This window comes from Monopterus albus, unplaced genomic scaffold (genome assembly GCF_001952655.1).
Source record: "Monopterus albus unplaced genomic scaffold, M_albus_1.0 scaffold3.1, whole genome shotgun sequence".
Taxonomy (NCBI): domain Eukaryota; kingdom Metazoa; phylum Chordata; class Actinopteri; order Synbranchiformes; family Synbranchidae; genus Monopterus; species Monopterus albus.
The window spans coordinates 6,069,028-6,093,515 of NW_018127883.1; the positions used below are offsets into that span (position 1 = coordinate 6,069,028).

General features: G+C 41.4%; 1 protein-coding gene and 1 long non-coding RNA gene across 6 annotated transcripts in view; one reads left to right on the forward strand and one right to left on the reverse strand.

The window, feature by feature from the left end:
- The first annotated feature begins 2,159 nt into the window (after positions 1–2,159).
- Positions 2,160–24,465, forward strand: LOC109959123 (uncharacterized). 2 transcript variants are annotated; one of them, XR_002274764.1, is made up of 4 exons: positions 2,160–2,313; positions 7,189–7,250; positions 7,394–7,454; positions 23,583–24,465. It is a non-coding gene; the product is annotated as an uncharacterized LOC109959123 (long non-coding RNA). The 2 variants fall into 2 exon arrangements; XR_002274763.1 differs by lacking the exon at positions 23,583–24,465 and adding an exon at positions 8,252–8,577.
- LOC109959106 (signal-induced proliferation-associated 1-like protein 2) overlaps positions 15,077–24,488 on the reverse strand; it is a 51,937-nt gene continuing 42,525 nt past the window's right edge. The window contains exons 16-20 of one of the 4 annotated variants that reach the window (XM_020598232.1): positions 21,507–21,726; positions 20,095–20,226; positions 17,785–17,902; positions 17,218–17,293; positions 15,077–16,741 (exon numbers count right to left, since the gene is read on the reverse strand). In XM_020598232.1, coding sequence (XP_020453888.1) covers positions 16,595–16,741; positions 17,218–17,293; positions 17,785–17,902; positions 20,095–20,226; positions 21,507–21,726 — 693 coding nt within the window. In that variant the 3' untranslated portion in view covers positions 15,077–16,594. Of the gene's footprint in view, positions 16,742–17,217; positions 17,297–17,784; positions 17,903–20,094; positions 20,227–21,506; positions 21,727–24,488 lie in introns of all 4 variants that reach the window. The other 3 variants (XM_020598224.1, XM_020598250.1, XM_020598241.1) reach the window with 3 other exon arrangements.

The following is a 24,488-nucleotide window of genomic DNA, read 5'->3' on the forward strand; positions in this document are numbered from 1 at the left end:
CCTGTTGAATGATGGATACCAAAAACATGCCATAATGTGCTGCAAGAAAGTGAGATCCGGGTGGCAGACTGTCATTTTACAGTAATAAACAGCAGTTTGAGAAAAGATGCTTTTATATAGACTGATGAAAAATACTTGATGTATTTGTATCTGGATGTCACTTTCCTACCACAAGTTAACCGCCTTCCCTGATTACCTATTGACTTAGTGAAATTTTGTAAAAATGAAAGTAGTGTTTCTGTCTACTTTGAAAAAGCTGAAGAAATGAACTCTGCTCAGCAATGTTAACTCCTTAGTTTGAGTCGCACGTAGCTGTATTTGGTTTTGCTTTTTGCATCTAACTCTGAGGAACCACATTTTGCTTTAAGCACAGCAGTGGGCGTGTTATGGATTGAAAGCTGAAACTTTGTCTTTCTTACTGTCTATCAAATTAATGTCACCTGCAAATGCTCAAATATGTAATTGATGACACTTTTATGGATCTTTTGGGCTATTTTCAGTAGTGCAAAATATTTGTCATGGGCCATGGTGCTAATTGTTTCGTGGGACCTTGGAATCAATCCCACATGTCCTACTTGGCACGATAGATTACAAATGACCCAACAGGCCATGACTGAAACAGTCCCTCCATCCCTGTCCATCTTTATGAAAGCAGTACAGTCTACCCACTTTCATCCTGCCAAGGGACACATGGGCAAAAACATCAATCAAGTAATGGCACATATGGGCCAGAGCCTGACAGATAAATGTGCATTTTCAGAATGAAAACAGGTGTGACCTTTTTTCCCCATGTTTTCACACTCATTGTCCTTCATATGAGGTTCTGAAGCCCTTCTGCAGCCACAGGCTGGTTGCACATTGACATGTTTATAGAGGATGTGTCCTGTAAGCAGACCACAGTTAATAAAACATAAGCATTAACATGATCATATTTCCATTGCCTTATAAGTAAGGGCTGGCTAAGTTAGCTTTATAATAAATGATATTAACTGGTCTGATTTTGCATCCATGTAAATCCTGTGCAGGTACAGTATGTTACCTTGCACAACCTTGTGAAACTGACTAGCTGAAAAACTAAGACAAAAATCTGATGAGGAATCCCAAGATTACAGGCTGCCAAAAACACACAGGGCTTAAGACTGTCCATCATCAGTGGGAATCTCATCCCTCTGGTGGGAGAAGGCACTGCTTGAAAAACACAGGGTATGCTAGGAATGTCGATACACTTCATCACTCTCTAACGTGGCCCCATGCATAGGTGAGATGTCCTGCAATCTTTTATGTTGGAGCAGATGAGAACCAGCCTGGTGTGTTACAGCAGGATAAAAACATAGATGTGGAAAGTGCTGCACATCTGCTATAAATGCTGCTGAAAGGGGTGACACCTTCTAAAGCTCGGCAGCATATAACACCCTCTATTCTTAGAGCCACTATATTCTCTGTTATTACTGTAATAGTGTATTAGGGGGGCATCATGGAGTCAGATATTTCCCTCGGCAGCTGGTGGTGACCAAAAACACAGCTACAGGAGAGCAAATATTGGATTTACATCACCAGGTGGCCAAACGTGATGTTTCCCATATCAATGTAAACACTGATCATGTCAGTGTTGTGTTCACAAATGAATCAAGTGATGTCCATTTGGTCATGCTCAGCAACCTAAACCTTTCTGACCTAAATAAGAAATGGCATAAAGGTGAGTACACGTATGCATGGGGCCACGTTAGAGAGCGCGGGCCTCCTCTGCCATTTGTGTCATCAAACCAAAACTCACTAACAAAGTGGGGGGAAAAACAGACACAAAATTTGCACAATAGACATTTGTGTTTGAAACACTGTTAGGAACTGTGACAGACAGAGCCATTTTTATCTTTTTTATCTCATCCATCAGTTACCCCCCCCCAAATAGGTACCACTGGATTTCCTTAATGCTTTATGCTACAAAGAATATTTTTAATGAATAGTTGTAGTACAACTGTTATTCATGACTGGCCCTTGGTAAAATGGCTGCCATCTAGGAATGTACCCTCAATGAGAGTGCAGGAACACTAGCCTACACTGAGTGCTTTTTACAATTCTCCAAACAACTCATCCTCTTGCCACACTCTTCATTATTCTTTCTTTTCTGTTTTGTCTTTGTTTGCTGGTTCAAGAACACACAAGACCCGGGGTCCTTGTGTTTGTGCAGACATCAGCTGATTTTGGCTTTGCCTCAGGCAGTGAGGAGCAGAGAGAGATAAAGAGAGAAGAGAGAAAGAAACAGCCAGAGAGAAGGAGCAAAGTCATCCACATGGAATTCGAAACTGGTGCAGGGTATGAATTCTTCGCTGGCCTTGAGTGCATGCATGTCCACTCCCTCCCTCCTTTGCTGTCTCTGTCAGCCTCTTTGCAGGTTTACGGGTGTAAAGGAGAAGTGCCTGTGATGGCTGATCACAACATGACAGCACAGAACACTGACTGCCTCTTTCCACCTGTCTTCATAAGTTACACTCTGTCTTCCAGCCTCGTTCAGCCAGCCTGCTGCTGGGTCTGAATCTGCAGGCTCATTTAAAAACACTTAGCAATGGGCGGATCATTTCACTGGCCTCCTGACTGCTATTTCTGACCTCATTAGATCACATAAACCACAATTTTATGTAAACTCATTATGCCTTTACAGACAAGAGTGAGAATTACATAAGTATCTCCCACTGGATCTTTAAACAACAACAAAAACCTTGCCAATCTGTATTGTTATGTAAAGGGATAGTTCAGCATTTTGAAAAATACACCTATTTGCTTTCTGAACAGTTGGATGAGAAGGTCAGTGCTAATCTCTACTCCAGCAGGTAGTTAGCACAAAGAATATAAATGGGGTGGGGCTTGCCTGGATCTCTTATAAATCATTTTTTCCAGCCTCCAATTCTCACTAATTAGCACATTATATCTGGTTTAATTCATATAAAAACCAAAGTGCAAAATGGATGTGTTGTGGTTCTACCCCCATGTTTAAAACAACTCGAGGAAATTACAGCACTGATAAAGAGTCTGGCACATAAACCCCCTAAAACCACAATGTGACATTTTTACACTTCTGTTTTTGTAAGGATGAGATAGGAAGTGTTAGGTAGTGAGCTGTAGAATTCAAACCAATCGGAAGAATTTAACTTACCCAGTACCATCACCATCTCATCATAGCGACCTATAGTGACAAGCACAATAAATCAGACAACTGCTCTTCAATTCCTCTATTTGCCTTCATCTGAGAGGTTTCAGAGAGAGAGAACTTCCCCATTTGAAATCAGATCAGTTACAGTAATGTAGGTTAATTCTCTTACCTTCACTGTGCTTAAATATTAACAAAGCCCCCAAGAGAAACCTCTACAAATAGATAGTGAGGTATAATGTTAATCAGTCAACCAGAATTAAATCAGGATTATCCTGATAAAGCTGTATAGCTTACACAGTAGCATTTTTCTAAAGGATTTGGAAAAATGCCCAAATATGAGCAATCACGTCTAGACCCAGCGCTCATAAGTAACGTTACGTCTGCAAAAGAATTTGCTAATAGGTCTGTGTGGAAGGGCTGAGGCTGAGTGAAAAGCAGCTGGCAGAGACCACAAAGTCAAGAAAACTCATGTAACCATGACCACATTTAATCAGCAGCAGGTTCGTTCACAAAGACAATGAGCAGTTCATTAGAGTCACTGCTGAGCCAGTGGTTTGAAAAGGAAAACAGTCATACAGCCAGGCAACAAAAAGTAAAAAAAAAAAAAAAAAAAAAAAAAAAGCTGCTTCCTGTTAAAAAGATTACTAATAACAGCAAAGATATACTGTGTTCAGAATGATCCCAATCACACTTATAGTAATAAACACAACAATGACTATAGGATCATTACTGAAAATCTTCATAATCATTACTATGATAATGCTGCAATAATAATCCATCATTTCAGGCATGAAAAGCTCTCAGTGCTTCACAACCAAGTGAAAATCAGACAATATACAGGCACCTACCAGTAACACACATAACATTCTAAACTTGAATTCATCTTTGTTGCTGGTGACCCTCCCATCTTGACTTTGGAACAGCTTAAAAGGGCAGAGAAGCTCTGGGGGTTGTAAGAATTTACAGCATGCATGTTTGTGCCAGGCTGTATTGATTTGTATAGTGCTGCTAGCTAAACATGCCTCTCTGAATGGTCTGAAGACAAAGAAATGAGACAGTATAGCCAGTCATGCTGTACAGTCTGGCTACCATGTACATTTCATGCTTCCGTCGCCGTGGAAACCCGGCATCGGCTGAGCCTGGAGGGCGACAACAAACCCTATACTGGAGGAGAGAGCTCGTTTGTGCCCTGGTAGCAGGGTTGGCAGACAAAAAGAGACCTTTTCTTTTCTGCTATGACAAAAAACTCCCACTGTAGTAATTCTGCAGCTGACAGCACTCCCCTGTATGCCAGTGGTGTGAAAGTCCAACTAAAACAAGAGTGAATAGTCTGGATCTGGAAGATTATTTGCCTCTCTCCATGTTTGCTTTTAATGAGAGATGCCATTCACACCTTTCAATTGCTTTTCATTTCTGCTATTGCTCACATCTCCCCTACACAATGTGCTGCCTTTGTGTGCTGAATTAAACCCATTGTATGTGCAAACCTTCAGCTGCTCATATCATGATCTCTCATTACTTGCCTTTACGCAGAGAGAAATTTGTTTCAGCTCCTCTATAACAGCAAAAGCATGCATTGCCATTACCTGCCCTTTTTATATAACCAAATAAATGAGCATTTAGTTGTACCATAAACACATGATAAACAATGCTGGCATGGGCAGACGTGGACTCTGGATTAGGAGCACTGTTTTGCAAATAACACCTATCAGACAAATAACTTGATACTAATTCTGATATTATAGCAGTATTGAATGTATACTTTCCAACCTGTGCTTGATGCCAACATTTGAGGCCTAACCCTCACTGCCACTGTGAATTTTTATTTTGATGGTGAAGCCACTTGGGAACTTGTTTCTGTGAGTTGCCCATGCAGGGCAGACGCCCAGTACCGCTGTAGTGCCAGATGGTGGTTCATTAGATCCTGTGAGTTGTGTGTTTGGTGTGAAGCGTAGGAGGAGCAGGGCAGATGTTTGTTCCTATTAACAGCCAGACTTTAAGTCTGGCTTCATCCCTATATAATGCTTCTACTCCTCAAAGTGCCAGAGTGCCTGGCAAGCAAAGAGATCCTAGAATGCAGTGCGGCGGGAGGGCACGTCGCCTTTTGTTTGGCTGTTGTTTTAAGTCGTGCTCGCTTAAAGGAGAATAAGTGTTTGTTTGTTTAAATCCCTTTAGGCAAGGAATCATGCAAAGCGCTTTACAATATAATCCAATCCAATAACTACACAGCAGCAACTGTCAATACACTACAGTTGAGTCACACCTCTCTGACAAACAAACACTGAAGATTTCATTGTGTATTGATAACTGAATGTGTTACTGTAGTGTGATGCAGGTTACACGTGTTCTTTTGTCAGCACTACACAGACTTGAATGTGTATATGACATATCATCACCCTAGCACTCTAAGCAGCCACATAAGATGAAAGCTTGTTCATTTGTTTTACAGGTGAACACTTCTTTTTAAAAAAGCCATATTTTGTGCTTTATCTGTAAATTCATTCACATCCCAGAGTGCCTTTCAACAGCCCTTGAAAGGTTAACTGGTCTTTTTTCATTCATTAGTGAATTACTGTGGAAAAAACAACAACAACAGAATAGTGTTAGCAACAGCAGAGTTTCAAGCCAAGGAACAGTGAGCTATGGTTTTTACTGCAAATACAACATGCACTGTGGCTGTATCACATTGTCATCATCCATTTAAGCTACAAATGACAAATATTTTCCTCGATCACACTCCAGTTCTTCCTGCGAATACATGACGAGACAAATTGGATCCAGAAATGCAAAGTCATTTACAGTACAACTGGAGGAAGAACATGATGAAGACAACAAATATATTTATCTCAGGTGATATAGGATACATGATTGAACAGCTGACATGTTATGCATTTTATTAAATTATACCATTTTTAAACACATATCAATCCTGGAAAGTTATTTCCAGTATTTAAAGAGTGGATATGGAAAGCATGATTGCCAGTGCTCATACAGTGAAAGCAATCATGGAAAAAATTGAGCTGGCATACTGTTCCTGGAGGTTTAATCTTCAAGATTCAAGTTTCAAAGAACTCTAATAATCCCAGGAGGAAATTGAATCTTAACCAGAACCATGATTACAGGGCCATGGAACATACTACAGACAAAAAAAAAAAACATCAACTACATCAGAAGGTTTTTCTTATTTCTACTCTGAACTAGTTAAAATCACATGAAAATTACCTGCAAGGTGCATGTGTTGGCTGTTTGTTCATTGTCCGTGTATTACTGTAAGTGTACAGTACAATAGACCAGAGGAGATTGACAGGAAGACAGTTGAAGCCAAACACGCTCAAGCACACATGGGCAAAAACACACACTGCTGTCTCTCAGCCCAGGTGACTCATTTCATTTAGTGAAACATATCACAGGGGGAAAAACACAAACTCAAAAGGAATTTGAAGTAGCACCATCCAACAATGTAGCCTATATAATATCTAGATTAAGATTAACATAAAACAGAATAGTATCAGTAATATATTGTGGCTCACTGGCCTCCTGCCATGTTATATGTCAGCCACTGGTCCTCCATAGCATGCAGCTCTGCATTGTGGGTGGTGTGATAGGAACCGTACCTCTTTCCATGCAGATGTTGTGGTTTGAGCTCCTCCAGCTGCTCACAGACACACACACACCTACAGTAGTGTTGCTCTTTCTCCTCTTCCTGGCCCATTTACATTGTCACATGGTGTGCAGATAGAGGTCGATGAGTAGAGACTGAATGAGAAAGGGCACAATTACAGTAACCACAAGCTGGAGAAAAGCAGGTGCTACCAGAAAAAAAGTGGAATAAAGAAAACAATCATATGGAACATTTTTGCCTTCTGTCCTTGGCTGGAGAGTGCATAACGCTGAGCTGCAGAATCTTCAGGCTGGATATGTTCTCACAGAGGAATGCAGTGGAAGGCATGTAGAATGACACCTGGCTTTGTTGAGCATTAGGGGGAAGAGAGGAACAAATTTAAAAAAAACCCTGTCTCTGTGTTCATATCTCCTCACAGATAAACACAACACGTGCAGAAACAAACTCTACCTTACATAACAGAGAGGCTGAATGGAGGAGGTGAGTGGCGCATTAAATGCAGGTATAGTTAAATTATTTGAGAAGAGAATCTGTTGTACCTCAGGGATCTGGCAGGCTGAACGCTGACAAGCTCGTCTTTGACATAAAGATCATAAAAGCTTTCCACCTTTGTTATTACACAGGCAGCATGGTGAGCACTTGTCAGAGTGTTATGCAACACCAGAGAACAAAGACAAATAAGTTGTAAGTAAATAACACACAAAGGCACATCTACCTTAGTGTTGTTCATAACTGACCGAATAAGCAATTGATATCAAACGGCCTAGAGTCAGAGGTCAGCTTTAACATGCTGGTGAAATCTTCACTCACGTCTTGTTGTGCAGGTTAATAACTTTACACGTCACCTAGGCAGTTGCTCAGTGTTCCAAGGTCCTATCACAGTGCTATATAAATAAAATTTGTATTTGATACGATAGATTAAACTAAATATAAATGACTTCTTAGTCTATTTTATTCATATTAGTCTATCATAAAGTGCACAGGTATGATGCCATAATGCATTTATACCAGCCAGTATTAAATCAGTGCAGTACGTCTTAAAGAATGCATAAATATCATAAATACTCACCAGTTGAACAGGTTGATGTAGTGAAAATACTGCAGTTAGAAATTATATTCTGATAACACACTTACTGTATGTGGATGAGAGTCATATCTAAAAGTCTGACCATGTTATTTTAAAGGAAAAATCAGCAGAGTAATCTAAACCAAACCTATAAAATAAGCTTTGATGGTGGAGCTTTGGTCCCACATCATAAACTGAGCTGTCACTGGTAGAGGAAGAACCGGACATTCATTTGTACTTATTGAACCAGTTAATGAATTATTCAGGAAAATACCAATATTGAAGGCCTGCCTCACTGCACCTAGTGAACATTAAGTCCTGCTATTAAGCAGACTAATTAAAATCACAAATCTAAACCTTCTGGTCTTTGTTTTATTAGGGTTCATAGATGAACATTTATTACATTTGTTGACAGGTTGAATAAAGACATAAATGTCACCATCTGGAATGTGAAGCGGGAGACACTAATCGCTGATCAGCTTCACTGCAAGGAGAGGCAAGAAGACAGAATTACACATCCCCCAGTTGGGCCCAGAACATGAGAAATTTAAAACAAATACTGCTCCAAGAACAATTTAGATAATGTAAATGGCAGTAATGATGTGCGACAAATGTGTTTTTTAGCCCAGCTAGCAGGCTGGCTCTATACATAGTAATGTCTTATGACAAATACTTTAACTAATATTCGGTCTATCACCCCTTGGTTCCCAGAGGACGAAACCAAACGACACCCTGTGGTCACCACGAGATCAAAACTTTAATTTGTTTTTGGTTTATGACCAAATATCTGCAAAACGTCCCATTTGACTAAGCTGTTTTTGTATGTTGTGCTAATTTGCTAAGATAAGAGGGTGACCATGGGGCACATCAAGTCTGTTACATGCACGTTTCCCTCACTCGCCTTTTCCTTTGATCTTAGTCCTATCCACATAATATAAGAGGAAGAGGTACAAGGAGAAAATGTAGTGAAGTCAAAGTATGAAGTATCAGAAAATGAAATACTCAAGTACAGATACCTCAAAGGTTTACTTAAGTCACAAGAAATGTACTCACTTTTGATGAAAATACAGCAGGCCGACCATATTTCTCTGTGAAAAGAATAATAATCATATAGGCTAATGAAACATACACAAAATAAGCAAGCATCAGACAAACAGTTAATAAAGGTCCTTATGTTAATCTTACCTTATGTTAATACTAAAAGGTTCTTGTGCTCAGGATTCACACTTTATCATGTTGTGTATTTTCAAATGCTTGACAATCTCTCTATGCACAAATGTTAGCTACAAATTTAAATGGAAAATAGATAAAGCCCACTGGAAAAGTTGTTAAATTATGTCACATACTCATTTGCATAACGAAGTGGCCTACTATACTGTGATCACTTTTTGAGCCAGCATTTTTTTTTTTTTACACAATATTTAAATTGTATGAAAGCATGCTGTATTTACAGGAAAAACTCTGATTTTATAATTTATTAATTGATACCATTTGGCTGTTGGAGTCTGTATTTAACGTGTGGTCAAAGTTCCATTTTTAATTGCCTATTTTAGTTTAACAATTACAATTTGTGATAGCATTTTCTAAAGGTCACTTTAAAGCTCCATCAGTCATATTATTAAGACTTGGATGGCTCCTGAGGGTACGTACTATCAGAAGCTCTGCACACTGGTCCCTTCATGTTTTTAAAACATTAAGGTAAGATTAACATATCGTATCTATGGTGGCTAAGGAAATACAAGGATATATCATGGCTGTAAAACAATCTTAGATGACAAAACAGCAAGAACCCAATGTTAAAGGTATTTAATAACCTTATGTACGTATGAAGGCAAAATTACTAGGGGAAGGTAATATTCAAAAAATGATAAGACAATTTCATGATGCATGTTGTTTCCAACAAAAAAAAAGATGGCCAGATTTTGAGTTTGGTCACTTTGTATATAGGTTAGTGTTACATGTGACCAAAAAGGCCGAGAAACAGCCAGCAGCAACCTAATTTTAAAGATGGCTTAAGTCCAATTTAACGTATTACTGCTACAGCTTTACCAGTAGATGTTAGATTTAAGTTAGCACATCTTGAGTTACACAATATATTAATTTATGTTTGTTTTTATAAAAACAAAAATAAACTTCTGGATTTTTAAAGGGAGTTTCTTTCTATCAGCAAAATAAACAAGTAGCTTATGAAGTGAAACAACATGCGCTGTCCTTGGTGCTGAAGAGACAAATCCTGAACTATCAACTGAAACACCGACCTCAGCACCTAAACCTGTCCATCTTCCAATAACAAATAGTCTGCACAAACATTCTTCAGCTTCACATTTGTAGTTTTCACTCCACATTTATTTCAGTTACATGTTTTATGAATTTTTTATGAAGATTTTACACAAAATGTGCTTATGAAATAACTGACAACACTGCTAGTTGTGGCGTCTCATGTCACACAACTATAATAGGCAGAGGCACATTATGATGCACTCTAGAATTAGAAAGGACTGTCTAAACAAAATGTACTTTTCCAAATAAATGTTCAGGGCCTTGCCAATTTTTTCTGCCTCGTGCAGCACAAAAAACCTCTTTAATGTGAAAGTGAAAACAGGATTCTACAAAGTAATGCCAATTAAATAAGGATATGTAATGGGAAATAAATGACTGCATGAATATTCACCCCCTTTAAGTAACTGAATTGATCATCACAATCATATTCATACTCCCACCTTAGCCAGCCACTGGGCTCCTGCTTTCCACTGAACTTGGCCACTTCACCTAGGGCCCAAAATGTTCAGCCCAGCAGCAGTTTCTTCTTTATTAGGCCTATGAACGTTTGTGTGTCCCTCTGACTTGTCTATTTGTTGAATTATATGAACTTCAGGGACAACACACATGGCTGGCTGTGCTGTTTCGGCGTCTGACATTACATACCTATGGCAGGTAGAGGCAACAGATTGCGTGTTAAAGAATCATTAAAACAAATAGTCCGAACAGTCCAAGCTCCGTTTTTCTGCACACACAAGCGGGAGAAAAGCGGAAGCTCGGGCTGAGATTGTAGCGACCTACTACCTGCATTGAACGGACTGAACAAACATTGGTGCCATTTTGTCTCAAACTTTAAAAGATTTGCGCCCACTACAAACCCCAATCCAGCCACTGATAATCAGGTTGTGCTCCTTTTGCCCGTGCCGGCATGCCACTTATTACTAAGTGACAAGGGCGGGGGAACTTATTTGATTGCAGGCGGCAACATGATGCTGATCTTTGCCAGCTGGTAATAGCATTTCCAGAAAAGAGGTGATTCTTTCATATTAAGCAATATGATGTCTCTGCACGATGTCTCTATATTTTTGCCCTCTCCAGCTACATACATGAGAGGGTCCGAATATTAGGAACACCTCTCAGTATAATGTAGTCCAGTACACCACCATTTAATAGTAAAAATTGAATTTCACCAAAAATGGAAACACTTGAGCTTCATAAACACAGATGTTAAAGCAAAAGTGTTGCTTTGAATTTCAGTGTCAGACAGCTGTACCTAATAAACTGGCTGCTGTGAAGTGAGTGAAGACTGTTGTAGTAGTAATGTGACAGAAAAAAATAAACATACCAAATATTAAAATGTACCTAAATGGCTCTTACAATATGGAACTAAATGATCATGAGCTTATTGTAAGGCAGTGACCTCCTGTTATATTACACTTTCACATCTGCTCCACAAATACAAATACATCTGATATATTACATCCCATATGGAGAGAATAAGATGAAAAAACCTGAGTGTGCAATGAGATGTGACCAACCCAAACTTATAGTCACATTTTAAAAGCTTTTACATGATGCATTCAAGTTAAATACGATTTACTCAAAATAATCAAAACACCAAAATAGGCAGGAAACACAGTGATGCATGCCTGCATGGGGATAATGATAGGTCTGTTCTTATTAGTTCCACATGGACACAGCATGCACTGTTTTACAGTATGATGTGGGTTTGCCACATTCAAGGCATCAGTCATTCCTGAGCTCACTGTGCCAACGAGAGCATCCCAACCACATTTTGCATGTGACCTTTCAGTGTCTCTGTATCTCCTCCTCTCACATGAAGGATTGATTGCTTCTCCAGTTAAGCTTTTATTGCTGATGATGGGTCAGAGGGGATTGTTTGTTATTCGTGACTCTACTCCCCCACTATCATACCTACTATTTACCCTCCGGACATCAATATTCCCATGACCCTCAAAAACAACCCCTCTCCTCAGTCACACAGACCATGCCAGGCTAATGCAACTTTATATAATAAATAGTTGCATTTAAAAAAGAAAAGAAAAAGTCAGCTTAAAAGACCACCCACCACCCACTCACTCAACATCCTCCTCACAGCAGGGGCTGTTTTCACTGTAAGAAGCCGATTGAGAATCAATAGCAGAGCTCGCTGTTGCTCACAGGCTGAAAAGGACAACAGACAAGGACATCTCTGCAAATGAAGATAATTCAGCAGCCACATCTTATCTATTTGTTCCTGTCTTTTTACCAAATTTGACAGTGAAGCAACAAGCACAGAGAATAGGAGACACGAGTCTTCCTTTTATTCCCACACACAGGAGGTTCGCTGAGCTTTTGTCTCTGCTGGATGTGCCAGATATTCTGCCAGCAGTGACCTTTCTGGAAAATGATTTTTCTTCCTCAAATTTTTTTTTTTAACTTACTGATTTATTTATTTATTTTTAGTTTAACCTTTCTGATTTCTACTGAAGCCAGGCAAGTGGTTTATAAGATGTCACCCTTCACTGGGCTACGCTAAGAGGGTGGTCACCTGTGACTTGACTGACAGACAGTGACAACCTGTGGGGACCTGGGAGGCAGATGGAGGAGAGAGATGAGTGTCTGCTGGTTTGGACGATCTTTGCTCCCCCCACCCCCTTCTTTCCTTTCTTTTGTGTTATGTGTAGGAGGCAGTTCCCCAGTGAGTGAGAGTGAATTTCACAGTGCCTGCAGAGGAGAGATGAGCTGCTCAGATAAGCAGTGCAGGTGAGAGAGCTTATCCTGCCGTTACGCCTCGCAGGCACCCAACACAATTGAGATTTTGTAACCGTCTGACAAGACCAAAGACAAACCTATTGAATTTTCCTTTGTTTTCACTGTCCTCAGTTCTTAACATCTGATTAGTGGCTAGTAGTATACTAGGTGCATCTAGTTTTGTGGTAAAGGTGGAAAATACAGCATTAAGTTACTGAACTACGACTGCCATTCTGAATAATGCGTAGACAGAGTTTGCAGTCCTAGAGTAGATTTTGGCAGTAATCCAACAGAAACACAACATCTATCCATTATTTCAGGGAAGCCGACAGTTGAAGCTGATACGATAGTTGATATTTTGCATGCAGTAACTACAGGCTAACCCACACACGCAGTTGATAGAGTCCCCCCTCCCCCTGTGCTGTGCCAGCTGTGCTTTGGGGCATGCCGAACCCCATTCTGGGTAACATGATCCCAACCAGGGTGGCACTTACAGCGGGGTAGCATCTGCTGTGGGACTGTGGAAGCAGGACAACTGTGTCCCGGTCACATGCTATTATGTGTGATGAGCAACATAACTGTGTAGCGGTGGATGGCCGTCACTCCTAAGTGGAGGAGAATCCTTTACTCCTTTAACTGCTGACACAGTCAAATATTAGAAATCAATGTGGTTTGCGTGACTGTATGCTCCTGCCACCTGGTTAGAGGAGACTGTCAGCCTATTAGATTGGGTCTTATTTAGTGCTTGTCAGCATATTTTGCAAGGCTAATAAAATTGAACCGTGTCTTTGTGGCATTGGATTGGACCTGTGCATCTTTCACTGTAGCTGCTTTCCCCATTTTCACTTTCTGCTCTTGACCTGGTCTCTGTCCACAGATATTCCTCTTTTACCAAAGTTGTTTGGCACTCCTCTGGTCACACTCCTGATCTCAGTGTCCAAAACACACCTTGGAATCCTCTATGCAAAACAGGCAACACTTTTGTCTTGTGCCAGTGTGAGCTCCCATCTGCCGTCCTGGCACTGCACACACACATGTAGATTAACTACCTCATCTCACTACACACTGCTCCTGGCAAAAGCCAGAGCCCATCCACATAAACACACACACACACACACACACACACACACAGGATTGTCCTAGCACTTATAAAGGCAGCTCCAATGTGGTCTGACAAGAGATCAGGAGGCTCCCAGGACAGTCAGAACAGGACACCTGCTAACATTATAACCTCTAGGCTCTTTCATGAAGTGGTCAGGCTTGGGTGAAGTTACTGTACTTCTGATTATTAAAATAGCTGCATAACCTCAGACACATGCTGTACAGTCACAAGATGATGCAAAAGTAAAAAAAACATAAAACTAAAACATGCAAACTTAAACTGGCTCCAAGTTTCTTACAGGTGAGATCAATGGGGAAAAAAATCTATCCAAAAACCACATGGCCAGAACCGTGCTACCCAGTTTAATGCAGTTGCATACCCACCATGCGCCCTAGAGGACGTGCTAGATTGGACCATACTCCAGCAGCGGCGCTCGAGGTTTACGCAGGAAGTAGCAAACAAATTTGTTTTTCTCTCCACACCCAAAAGGGCTTATAATTAATTATTCAGCAAGTCCTTTGCTGTCCCTGCGGTGAAAGCAACATCTGTCATTTATTTAAAGCACATCAAGTCACAGGGAAGCAAGTCACAGACACATTACGGTTTTATGTTTCCATTCAAAAGTCTTAGCACACCTGCTGTTTACAAAATAGAGGATGAAAATGTCTCATAGAAAATTTTATCTTGGTATTCTCCTGTGGGAGCTCAACAAAAGTATTGTCCAAAATGAGCTTTGTCTCTTGGCTATGCCTGGAGAACAGGCGTCAGTTGGCTGAGGAGGACACACACACTCAGCTTGCAGCCCATCTTCATTCCTACCACTGCAAAAACTCTCCTCTGAAATCTTTACTTATATTCCAGAGTGGTGTTTATCTTCTCATCTGTCTCTTGAGAAAATCTGAAAAAGCATTTGTTTTCATACTTCACAAAATGCTTAGGCATTCCTTTGAAACATCCAGTAACAGAACTGGGCGCTAGTGCACTAAATCAGGGCAAACTGTTCCTTCCGCAAAAATTCAAACCACTGATTTTTATTAGAAATATTATAACAAAAAGAAACAAGCACACAAAACACTTATTTTTACAACTACATTTATTAAAAAAACAAAACTTAAAAATAGAACAACAACTAAAAAGTGGGGTCCCACCAGAGATGAGACAGTTTATGGTGAGAGACGTTTTTTTTTTTAAAAGCATACAAACCAGCAAACTTTAATCTAGCAGCATCCAAATGTTGGAATCTCCAAAATTATCATTTATATATTTAAATATATAGTTTTTTTGCCCTGGCAAGCTAAACACTTTACAACATACACAGAGCTTTATCTTCCTTAGTGCAGGAAAAAACCCAAACAAACAAACAAAAATTACCCTTAATAAAATAAAAAATTTTTAGGTTAAATAAGCTTAAATAATTGTGTTAAATACAAGACACTTCTGTGGCAGATATGTACAGAAATAAACACATTTGGCATTGTAAGTGTGGTTCACTGGCGCTTGCTCTAATGCTCTAGAAACCACTGCATAAGAACATATTTTGCTGTGATAAAACTACCCCCCCCCCCCCCCGCCCACACACACATTCACACACACAATTTTGTATCAGTGAGCCACAGACAAGGCATGTGTTAAAAGAACTAAACGCAAAGAGAAACAACCCATTTACAACCAAGAGTTTTAGGCACAGTCTCTTCCTGTTTTATAAATACATGTCAAATACAACTGCTTCTCAACAGGAACTCTTCACGTTTGTGCTAACTTCTTTTTCAATTCTTTTTTTAAACACAGTTTCATAACTACCACTTCATTATTGCTAGGACACTGTGACAGTGAATGGAAACTACTGACAAATGTGTTTAGGGAAAAGCACCTTTAAACATCAAAATTACTGCCATGTGACCCTACTTTACAACACCATGGGGGAAAAAGAAAAGTAGAATTCATTTAAAGAAAAATGGCCCAAAACCTTGAAACCTTTGTGGCTTTAGGCATCAGAAATCCAGAGAAAACAAAAGGGTCTCAGTTGAGCTACATTCATTTCCCCACCCCCGACAGTATGCTTTTCAAGACTGCCACATGTGGACTCCACTTGGTGCAAGCAGACAATAAGTACCACTTCATTATGTCCAGTACATTCCTCCCCTCTTCCCCTCTCTACTTTCCTGTGCCCATGAAAGCCAGCACAGAAATAACTGTGACAGCGTGCGCAGTACAATACAGTACAGCTGAGTATACAGTACAGCAGACTGACGTGACATACGTAGGTAGATTATATGTTGACTACAGTAAATGAGCTTTACATTCCACTACTGTAAGATGATCCCAGGGACTCGGCAGAGGGCCCCCAGGAGCTGCCTTCCTCAATTCCTGTCTGGTGCCGGAGATGAGGAAGCTTCCCAAGAGTCCAGACAGCCCTGCATTTCATACAGAGAAGGTTTCCAAACCTAAAAGGTCCAGATCAGAATTTCAGGTCTGTCCACACACGCCTGCACTGCACTCTCCTAAGCTGGAGGTTTTTAAAGTCCTGATTACTCCTGGGGCCGGTAGTGGTTTGTTTTAAAAATCTGTTTGCCTGTGGATCACCTGGGAGTCTTAAGTAGGAGTGGGTGCCTGGGAGGAGTGAAGGCCATCTCTCCCTCTTTCTCAGGGTTTCTTGTCGATGGTGTGAAAGAACCACTCTGTGAACTTCCTGAGCTGAGCCGCTGCCGTCTGGCTCTCTTCCTGCAGTCGCTTGTTGTCCTGTCTCAGGTGTTGCACCTCTTCTTGCAACATCGCCTTATCTTCTTTCTCCTGAACACACAAGTGTACACACAGTACACACACACACACACACACACACACACACACACAATTAACACCAAGACATGTGGCAGACAAAAAAGAAAGAAAAAAAAAAAGATACAGAAAAGGTTGATAAAAGTCCCGCTATTACAAGAACATCCGTTTTTCATCAGGGTTCTGTAAATGGGACGCATTAACATGGCAGAGCGGCCTTTTCTCTGTTCTGACAGAAGTGCATTTCCTCTTCATTTTAAGTACATTATTGGAGGCAGGGAAACGTTGGGCTTGGACACAGAAAGGAAAGGAAGCAGGATATTGGATAAGTGGACACGTTTGTATTACACAGACCTCAGGGCACCCATTATTCAGTGTCTATTCTTCAGAGCTGTGTGACATGGGAGTCCACTGTTTGCCAGCATGTAAAGGAAAAGCAAAAAGGTGATGAAAACATGAGAGTAAGATTGGGTTGACATGCGTGAACTCACCTTTCTGAGGTCATTTTGCAGCTGCCTGAGGATCACCTCCAATTGATTGACTTTGCCAGTTAGTGTAGAGGGGGAGCTGCTGTGGGGACAAGAAACAGGAAAGAAAGACATATATCACAAAAATAATGCAACAGTTTATATCAGGATACAGAAATGTGTGAATAGTTCTGTTTTCACATGGCAAATCTGTAGTTTACAATGATTATGGTGGCAGATTTCCCAAAGAAATTCTTAGTAATCTTTGCAGTGGCTCCTTGATTTCAAACAGACAGGCATCTCATTTCAGTCAGCAGACACTGATTAATCCACTCAGTACACCTTTGTGCTAGAATTTGTCATATCACCCTCTAAACTCTTGAGATATAGATTATCGCTCTTATTAGACTTTCATTACATTGCTTCATCATGTGGATACATCCAAAGCTTGACAGGCCTGCTCTTCTTAGTGACGGTTGCTAAGCTATTGCACAATCACTATCTGGGAAAGGGACTGAGCAAAGAGGCAATTAATCAGCTTGCTTCTGCAGGGGAGCTGCTGGTGTGGATGTGTTTAGTTTTAAAGCCTACTCTGCTTGCAGCGCTGCTCCCTCCGCTTCCGCCACCCGTCTAGTCAGCTCTCTTGAGATCTGCAGAGCCTCGGCTCGCTGCATGTCCGTCATGGTGCAGAATGAGGCCACGCGCTGGTCTGGAGACAGAACAGGTGATGTAACACGTCGTTAACATCAAAAACACAGGAAATGTGTTCAGCTACATGTTTCATTGTGTCAGCATGCAGCTAAAACAGAGGAGAACAACACACACACGCACGCATGCGTTCCTGACAGGATGGGGTGGTTCATTCATGCTTTGTATGAATGAATGGTTCTGGTTTAAGAGCTGCTGCGGAGCTAACAAAGGCAGGCAGCCCTCCCACACTGAGATCTCTATCCAAACAATGAGGAACAAGGTGGCAAAGAGACTTTTCTAGACCATCACAGATACAGTGAATCACTCGTGTGTCGCTCCAGTGTCCTCACCCCTCCTGACAGCTGTTTGGCTCATGTCGGGCAAAATCCCAGAGAGCTGTAAGGCACCAGTCATGCTTGTTTTACCATATCAGGCCCTTAAGCCCCATGGAAAACCCAAACTTGGCATGTTACGCCTGGGGACTGTTCAGCGTTGAAGCGTAATGCTGTTTTTTTTTGGAAACCACTCTCTTGCTCTGAGACTAAAGCTAGGAGGATCTGCATATTCATTGAAAAGATTAAGGAAACCCTTCCATTAATTTAGCTCCCAAATGAAAGCTAATCCACTCCAAGACAATAGCTGAACGAGCCCAGAGCTGGTTGTTCGGATGAGGCAGGAATGTGAGACCAAACTTTCATTTACATATGAATGAACATTTTCTTCACATTTGATGGCTGCACCAGAAAGATTAAAGACTTCGAGGAAAGCAGTGATGGACACAGAAAAGCAATTTGTCATTTCTGCCTGAGCTGCTGTCCAGATTTAGTGGACAAGTGCATGGAAACATGAACAGATTACACTGAAGAGAAAACACCACAATCTATGCAAGTGAACATACTTTGACATATTTATTAGTAAGGGAATATTTAAAACATATTCAGTTGTTTATGAAAAGAGCTATCAAAAGCTTTTTACTGTTGAAATTTATCAAAGCCTATTAAAGTTCCATCTGCTTCTATTTTCAAAAGTCAGGAGAGCAGAGTGTTTTTTTTTTCATGAATATGAGGAGTCTCTCAGGATGCACAGGATCAATGTTATGAATACTATAAATGCTTTACATCTCAGCCAGCAGCTCTCTCCCTGACTCCAAACAGAGCTGGCTAAACATACATGACACAATGGCAGCCTGGAGCCACTTTCTGCTCGGCAACAAGGCCCCAGTTTACACAGTGCTTTTCTGGACCGGCAAGGCTGCTGTGACAATTGCCTTCTTGCTGCCAGTCAGATTCTGCATCATCTCCGCTGACTCCACTCTCAAGTTATAAGTTAAATGATAGGCTGTGGGCTATGAAGCAGGACATGAATTAAAATAGAAACTCTACACTATGTTGCCTGTTTACTGGTCCCCAGGTCAGACAACGTTCAACTGGGGAAAAAAAAAACACACACACACAGCTTGGCACTTAAATTAGAAAGAAAAGGAACAGAAGTGATGATGCTGATCAGGAAGATGTGAGATGTGTCAATGCTAATTAACTGAAAACAGAGTGAGACTGAGTGACAAGACAGCTCAGGTTATCTTGAAAGACTGTAAATCCTCATAAATGTATGTGAGCACTTGACTGTCTCACTTGTACCAGAGTAAGGTGCCACCTATAACCACTACGCAGCCATTCAGACTGCATATAAGACACAACAGTTCACCTTAACAATGAAGATTTCTATTCCAAAGGAGAGAATCTGCCACTTTGTCTTTACTTTGAAGAACTAAAAATCTAACACTCAGTGGTTATTCAGACTTAATGGACAAAAAGATAAAAGAGGAGCTGAAATTACCCCAAACTATCAACCTGAGAGCTTAATAGTAAAAGGCCTCACTGTAAGAACTCTCCCTGAGTGGCTACCTGCTGGCTTTAATTTTGTGAAAATTGGGTCCATGTTTGTGCTGATGAATGACGGCTCATTTTTCCAAGTTACAGTGCTTAATGGGTGGAGCAAAAAGCAGGATTCCCAAAATTCACCTCCTACAGCATTTAGGACACACTGGAAAAACCACAAACACACAGTGCACACAAACCTACACACACAAGCCAGCGAGCTTTTGTAGAATACACACACACACACACGCACGCGCGCGCGCACGCTAAGCAGCCAGGAGGAGGAAGGGGAAAGGTTACACAAGGTGCCAGCAGCTTCAGCCAGGCTGGTTACCTTCAAAGGCTCGTGCTGCGTCAACCAGGTGAGACCAGTCCAGGCCCGAAGCAGTGTCTGGGAGGGGCATGAGGCCTGGGTCGCTGAACTTGGACCTGTCCGCCAAGGAGCCGTCAGAGAACCAAAACTCATCTGCAGAGACAGGCAGGCAGCCCGATCAGTGTCTGAGCCTGGCCTGAGTTTAGGGCTAATCTATGAGTTGCCCATCAGACAAGAGGGGTTGGGAGAGGAACGGAGAGGGGTGTAAAGGTCTGTGCTCACTACTCAGTCATACCTTCAACTCAAGTCCACCTCCAATAGGGATACGGCTAAATGACAAATCCTGCTAAAGACTGCAAACGATTTTAATTTTGAAAAGAAGAGTTTTGTGTAGATGTGGTAGCATGACAAGCTAGTGTCACCTCTCTGCATAGCACTCGCCAGACGCAATCTGAGAGGTGATAATGACTTGTCTAAGTGAATGTCTTCATGTTTCAATCAATATCTCCTTTCCCTCCCCTCAGTCTCTCTCACCCTCACTGCTTCCCCACCCTGAAATACATGGAATGTAATAAAACAAACTCCCATTCTGTGAAGAGGCATTCCAAAAAGCTTGAGTAGAGAAGAGAAGAGACAGAGAGAGCTCGAGGTGATGCTGACACTGTCCTTTCAATTTATCCAGCGTCATGGAGCTTGAGTGAACCACAGTTTACTAAATTGGGCTGTTTCATTAAGGGGAAGAGAGCCTGTGTTCCCAACTACCCTTCAAAACAATCAGGAATCCATCAGGTTGACAGCCAGAAGAGGCCACAGAGACAAACATCTTCGCAAAAGCCATTTTCTAACAACGGCAGCCAGTGACGGGTGAGGAACGGTATGGAAATGAGACAGGAGGGGCAGAAAGGGGAGGCAGGCAGGGACTGATGAGTGAATGAAACATTATGTATGACAGAAACTGTTACATTCCTGATGGAAAAAGAGAACTTAAAGACTTGCAGCGGCGCAGGCAGGACACATCACACCTCTCGTCACCAATACACATTCAGCGGATGCTGAGTGAACAGTAGAGAAGGGAATACTGCCAACAGAGACAGGTGTCTGCTTAATGCAGACAGAGCGGCGGGCCCCTTGCAAGGTGCACACCACTTTGTCCAGTTCCAATTAGTTGGCTGTATTGAGGAGCACTGCCAGAGTGTGCACCAGATGTGCTAATGATATTGGTAGGACAAGAGGCTCCTCAATATTATCTGGTGCCAGAGGAGAGGAATAATAATCCAAGAATAATATACAGAGACAGTCTGCATTAGCCCTCTTGTCTCTAAGATGCTTTTTAATAAAACAGTGCAGTTTTGTTGAGGTCAACTTTTGTAGACATTTGTAGGGGTTTCTTTTCCACCAGCTCATCGAGTAACAGTTTTACTGTCAGTACTTACTCCTTAGGTTGGATGCTCCTTGGTTGTGGATCATGCGAGGAGGCAGTGTGCTGTGGTAAGGTGGGGTGGTACTAAATAGGATATCATTAGGCATGGCTTGGTCCAGCATGGAGCTGTGCGAGCTGGCATACGATGAGCCTTTACGATTACTGCACACACTCTCATCTGACAGCGTTCGGTATAGGGAGCGTCTTGGTGATAAACTGCCCACTGCTGACCCCTAAGAGACAGAGAGAGAGAGAGAGAGAGATACTGCTGACCCCTGAGAGACAGAGAGAGAGAACAATTTGTCAAGCGATAGTCAACAATGCCATTGGTGGATGGCCCCATACTGGCACCTTCCCTATGCTTTGCCTTTCCATGGCACAGAAGGTTTAAACAAGCAGACAGCTGCATGAGGAAGGAGGCAACATCAGGGAACAGTGTCAGGAATCAGTTACAAACTTTCTCTCAGGAAAATGCAAATAGACTGAGCACAGCTGGACAGCATCTGGCAGAGAGGGGAAAAATAGGGGACAGTGTTTGTAGAGGTGGTGACAGGTCACTTGCCCTAAGCAGCCAATGGTCATTGAGCATCATGTGGAAAAATTGCAGAAAGCAAAGAATACATTTGCTCCAGGTTCAATAAAACTAGATGGAAAATAAAAATATAAGCTGACAGACTAGCCAGAGATGTATCTGCACCTGTCAGACAGACAAAAACAAAAGATATCAGAGCCAGACTCAAAGGAAAATTCAAAATGTCAATTTAATGCAGGGAGCTTTAAAACTCACTGTACTTTTAAATAAACTCAGCACATTTTCTTTTGGTTGTGCTCACAAAATAAAGACCAGTTGGCACAAATCAAGCAATCATCAGTGAAGCTGCATTCTACTTATAGAAACTGGATTTCTCATCTTTGCATATATAATCTAAAACAGTATTCATATCACAAAGTAAAGACATATAGAGGCCAATGCATGGCAATGTAGAGGTTACCAGGGAACACAAGGTCAGAATGAACAGTCACTGAAAGATGTAAAGGCTTGAAAAGTAGCACCGTCCTGAGGGGATGGATGTGCTGTGTGCACAGAGGAGAATTCCAGAGGATACCACTGGAGAGACACTAGAGTTTCATGACTGTGGCCAGACATTTGGATAGAGGATCTCCTATGAAAACAAACTGAGCCACAAAGACCAAGCCCATTCATCACTGTCCCATTTTGCTTACATAAATATTGCAAGAGTGACATCAAAAGTAGCCACAAATGATATGCAGGGCAATTGGCCAGATGGGTAAATCTCTGCCTTTGGCTTCCCAGCTGTAACCAACACAAGACTGGTGTCCCCACAAGCCAACACCCAGCCATCTCCATTTCAAAGATAGATCCCCCACAAATCCCGCAGTGAGAATTTAACAACCACCTAGTTTGTCTTTAAAGTGGAGATGTACACTCGAATTCAAAGCAGCATACATACAACAGAACATCTCCAATGCTTTAACTTAGCAGGGATGTCTCCTATTGCAGGTTCTCCTGCCAGATTTTACAAGATTAGACCCACTAAATTTCTCATTCATTAAAACAACTTTAATCAGAATTAGCTGCTCTCTCATATAAAGCAAAAACAGCACAGACTTAGAGCTACAGTAAATGGATTCATGATAAGTCCATTTGCAATAGGGCCTTATGTTTTTTCAGAAGTCATCTATTTATTACAGCATCAAATGAGGCTTTGTGAACACATCTTGGCACTGGTTAAGTGAACCTGCTGTGCACACGCAGCAAAGATTGTATTAACCAAAGCCTGCAAGATTATTGACTATGTCAGTGTGTCTAAATTCACCTAAGCTGCTAACAGTCCTCATCCTGATTTGGGCTGTCATGTCTGAATTGTTTTGCAGAACAACAACGCTCTTATCAGTTGAGGCAGGAGAGACACATCCACCTAGATTTTTCCCGATTTCCCTGACTTTCTTCCCTTCACTGCCTGCACCAAACAAAAACAATAATCAGCACTGGAACCCTTTGAAATGCCACTTGGGAGGATGTGTTGGACAACCACCTATTCAGTTGCCCTTTTTTTCTTTCCCACAGGAAGTTCAAAAGATGAATGTTGTGGGAGAATAAGCCATGGACGGCCTTTCCCTTACGTCAGCCATACAATAGCCCGCCCGTCTGTGGAAGGGCATCCCAGCGGACACAGCGGCTGGCAAAGGAAATCCCTCTGCACCTGCTCACCCACACAAAGAATAGCACAGGGTGACTAGCGGAAGTGACACATGCATTAACCTTTACTGTACACTCAATCTAATTACTGAGAAGATTAAACAAGTCAGACAATTAAATTAGAAATAAATCAGTGATGTTTCCAACATTGTCACTACTTTAGTTTGATTTCTTTATGTATATATAAGCTGATGATTGAAAACATGCAGTCCATGCTCTCAGAAAAGAACAGTGTGTGTTTAGTGGGAAGAGATGCTTTTCCACACACTGCATTAATTGCACTGAATCAGACTGGAGTGCGATATTACAGCAAAGATCATAAAACTCTTTGAATCTAACAAGCAGCACTGTGCATCTTTGTAGTGGTTACTGTGCTTTCCTCCTCTGCGGGAAACAAAACAAAACAAAATCACATGAAGGAAAATCACAGCGCACACCTGATACACCTGCTTTCATTTTAGATGGGCACTAAGGCTACCAGTTCTCTTGTGAACACGCTATTGTATATACTGCCAACCCAGTACACAATGGCAAGAGAAACTAATCAGTGCTGTGAGCAGCTCCATGTGGACAAGGCCTGATCGTGCCAGAGGACATGCTTGTCCACTCCAGGGATGAAGTGCATTTGTATTAGAATTGAGCAGTATCCAAAAATAACCCATGTCTCCAGGGTCCCTTCCTGGTAGGTAATGGATGAGGGATGGCACAGGACACTCATGATGCAATTAACAGAATCTGCAGGACTCAGGAACATCAAACATCAATGCACTCTCT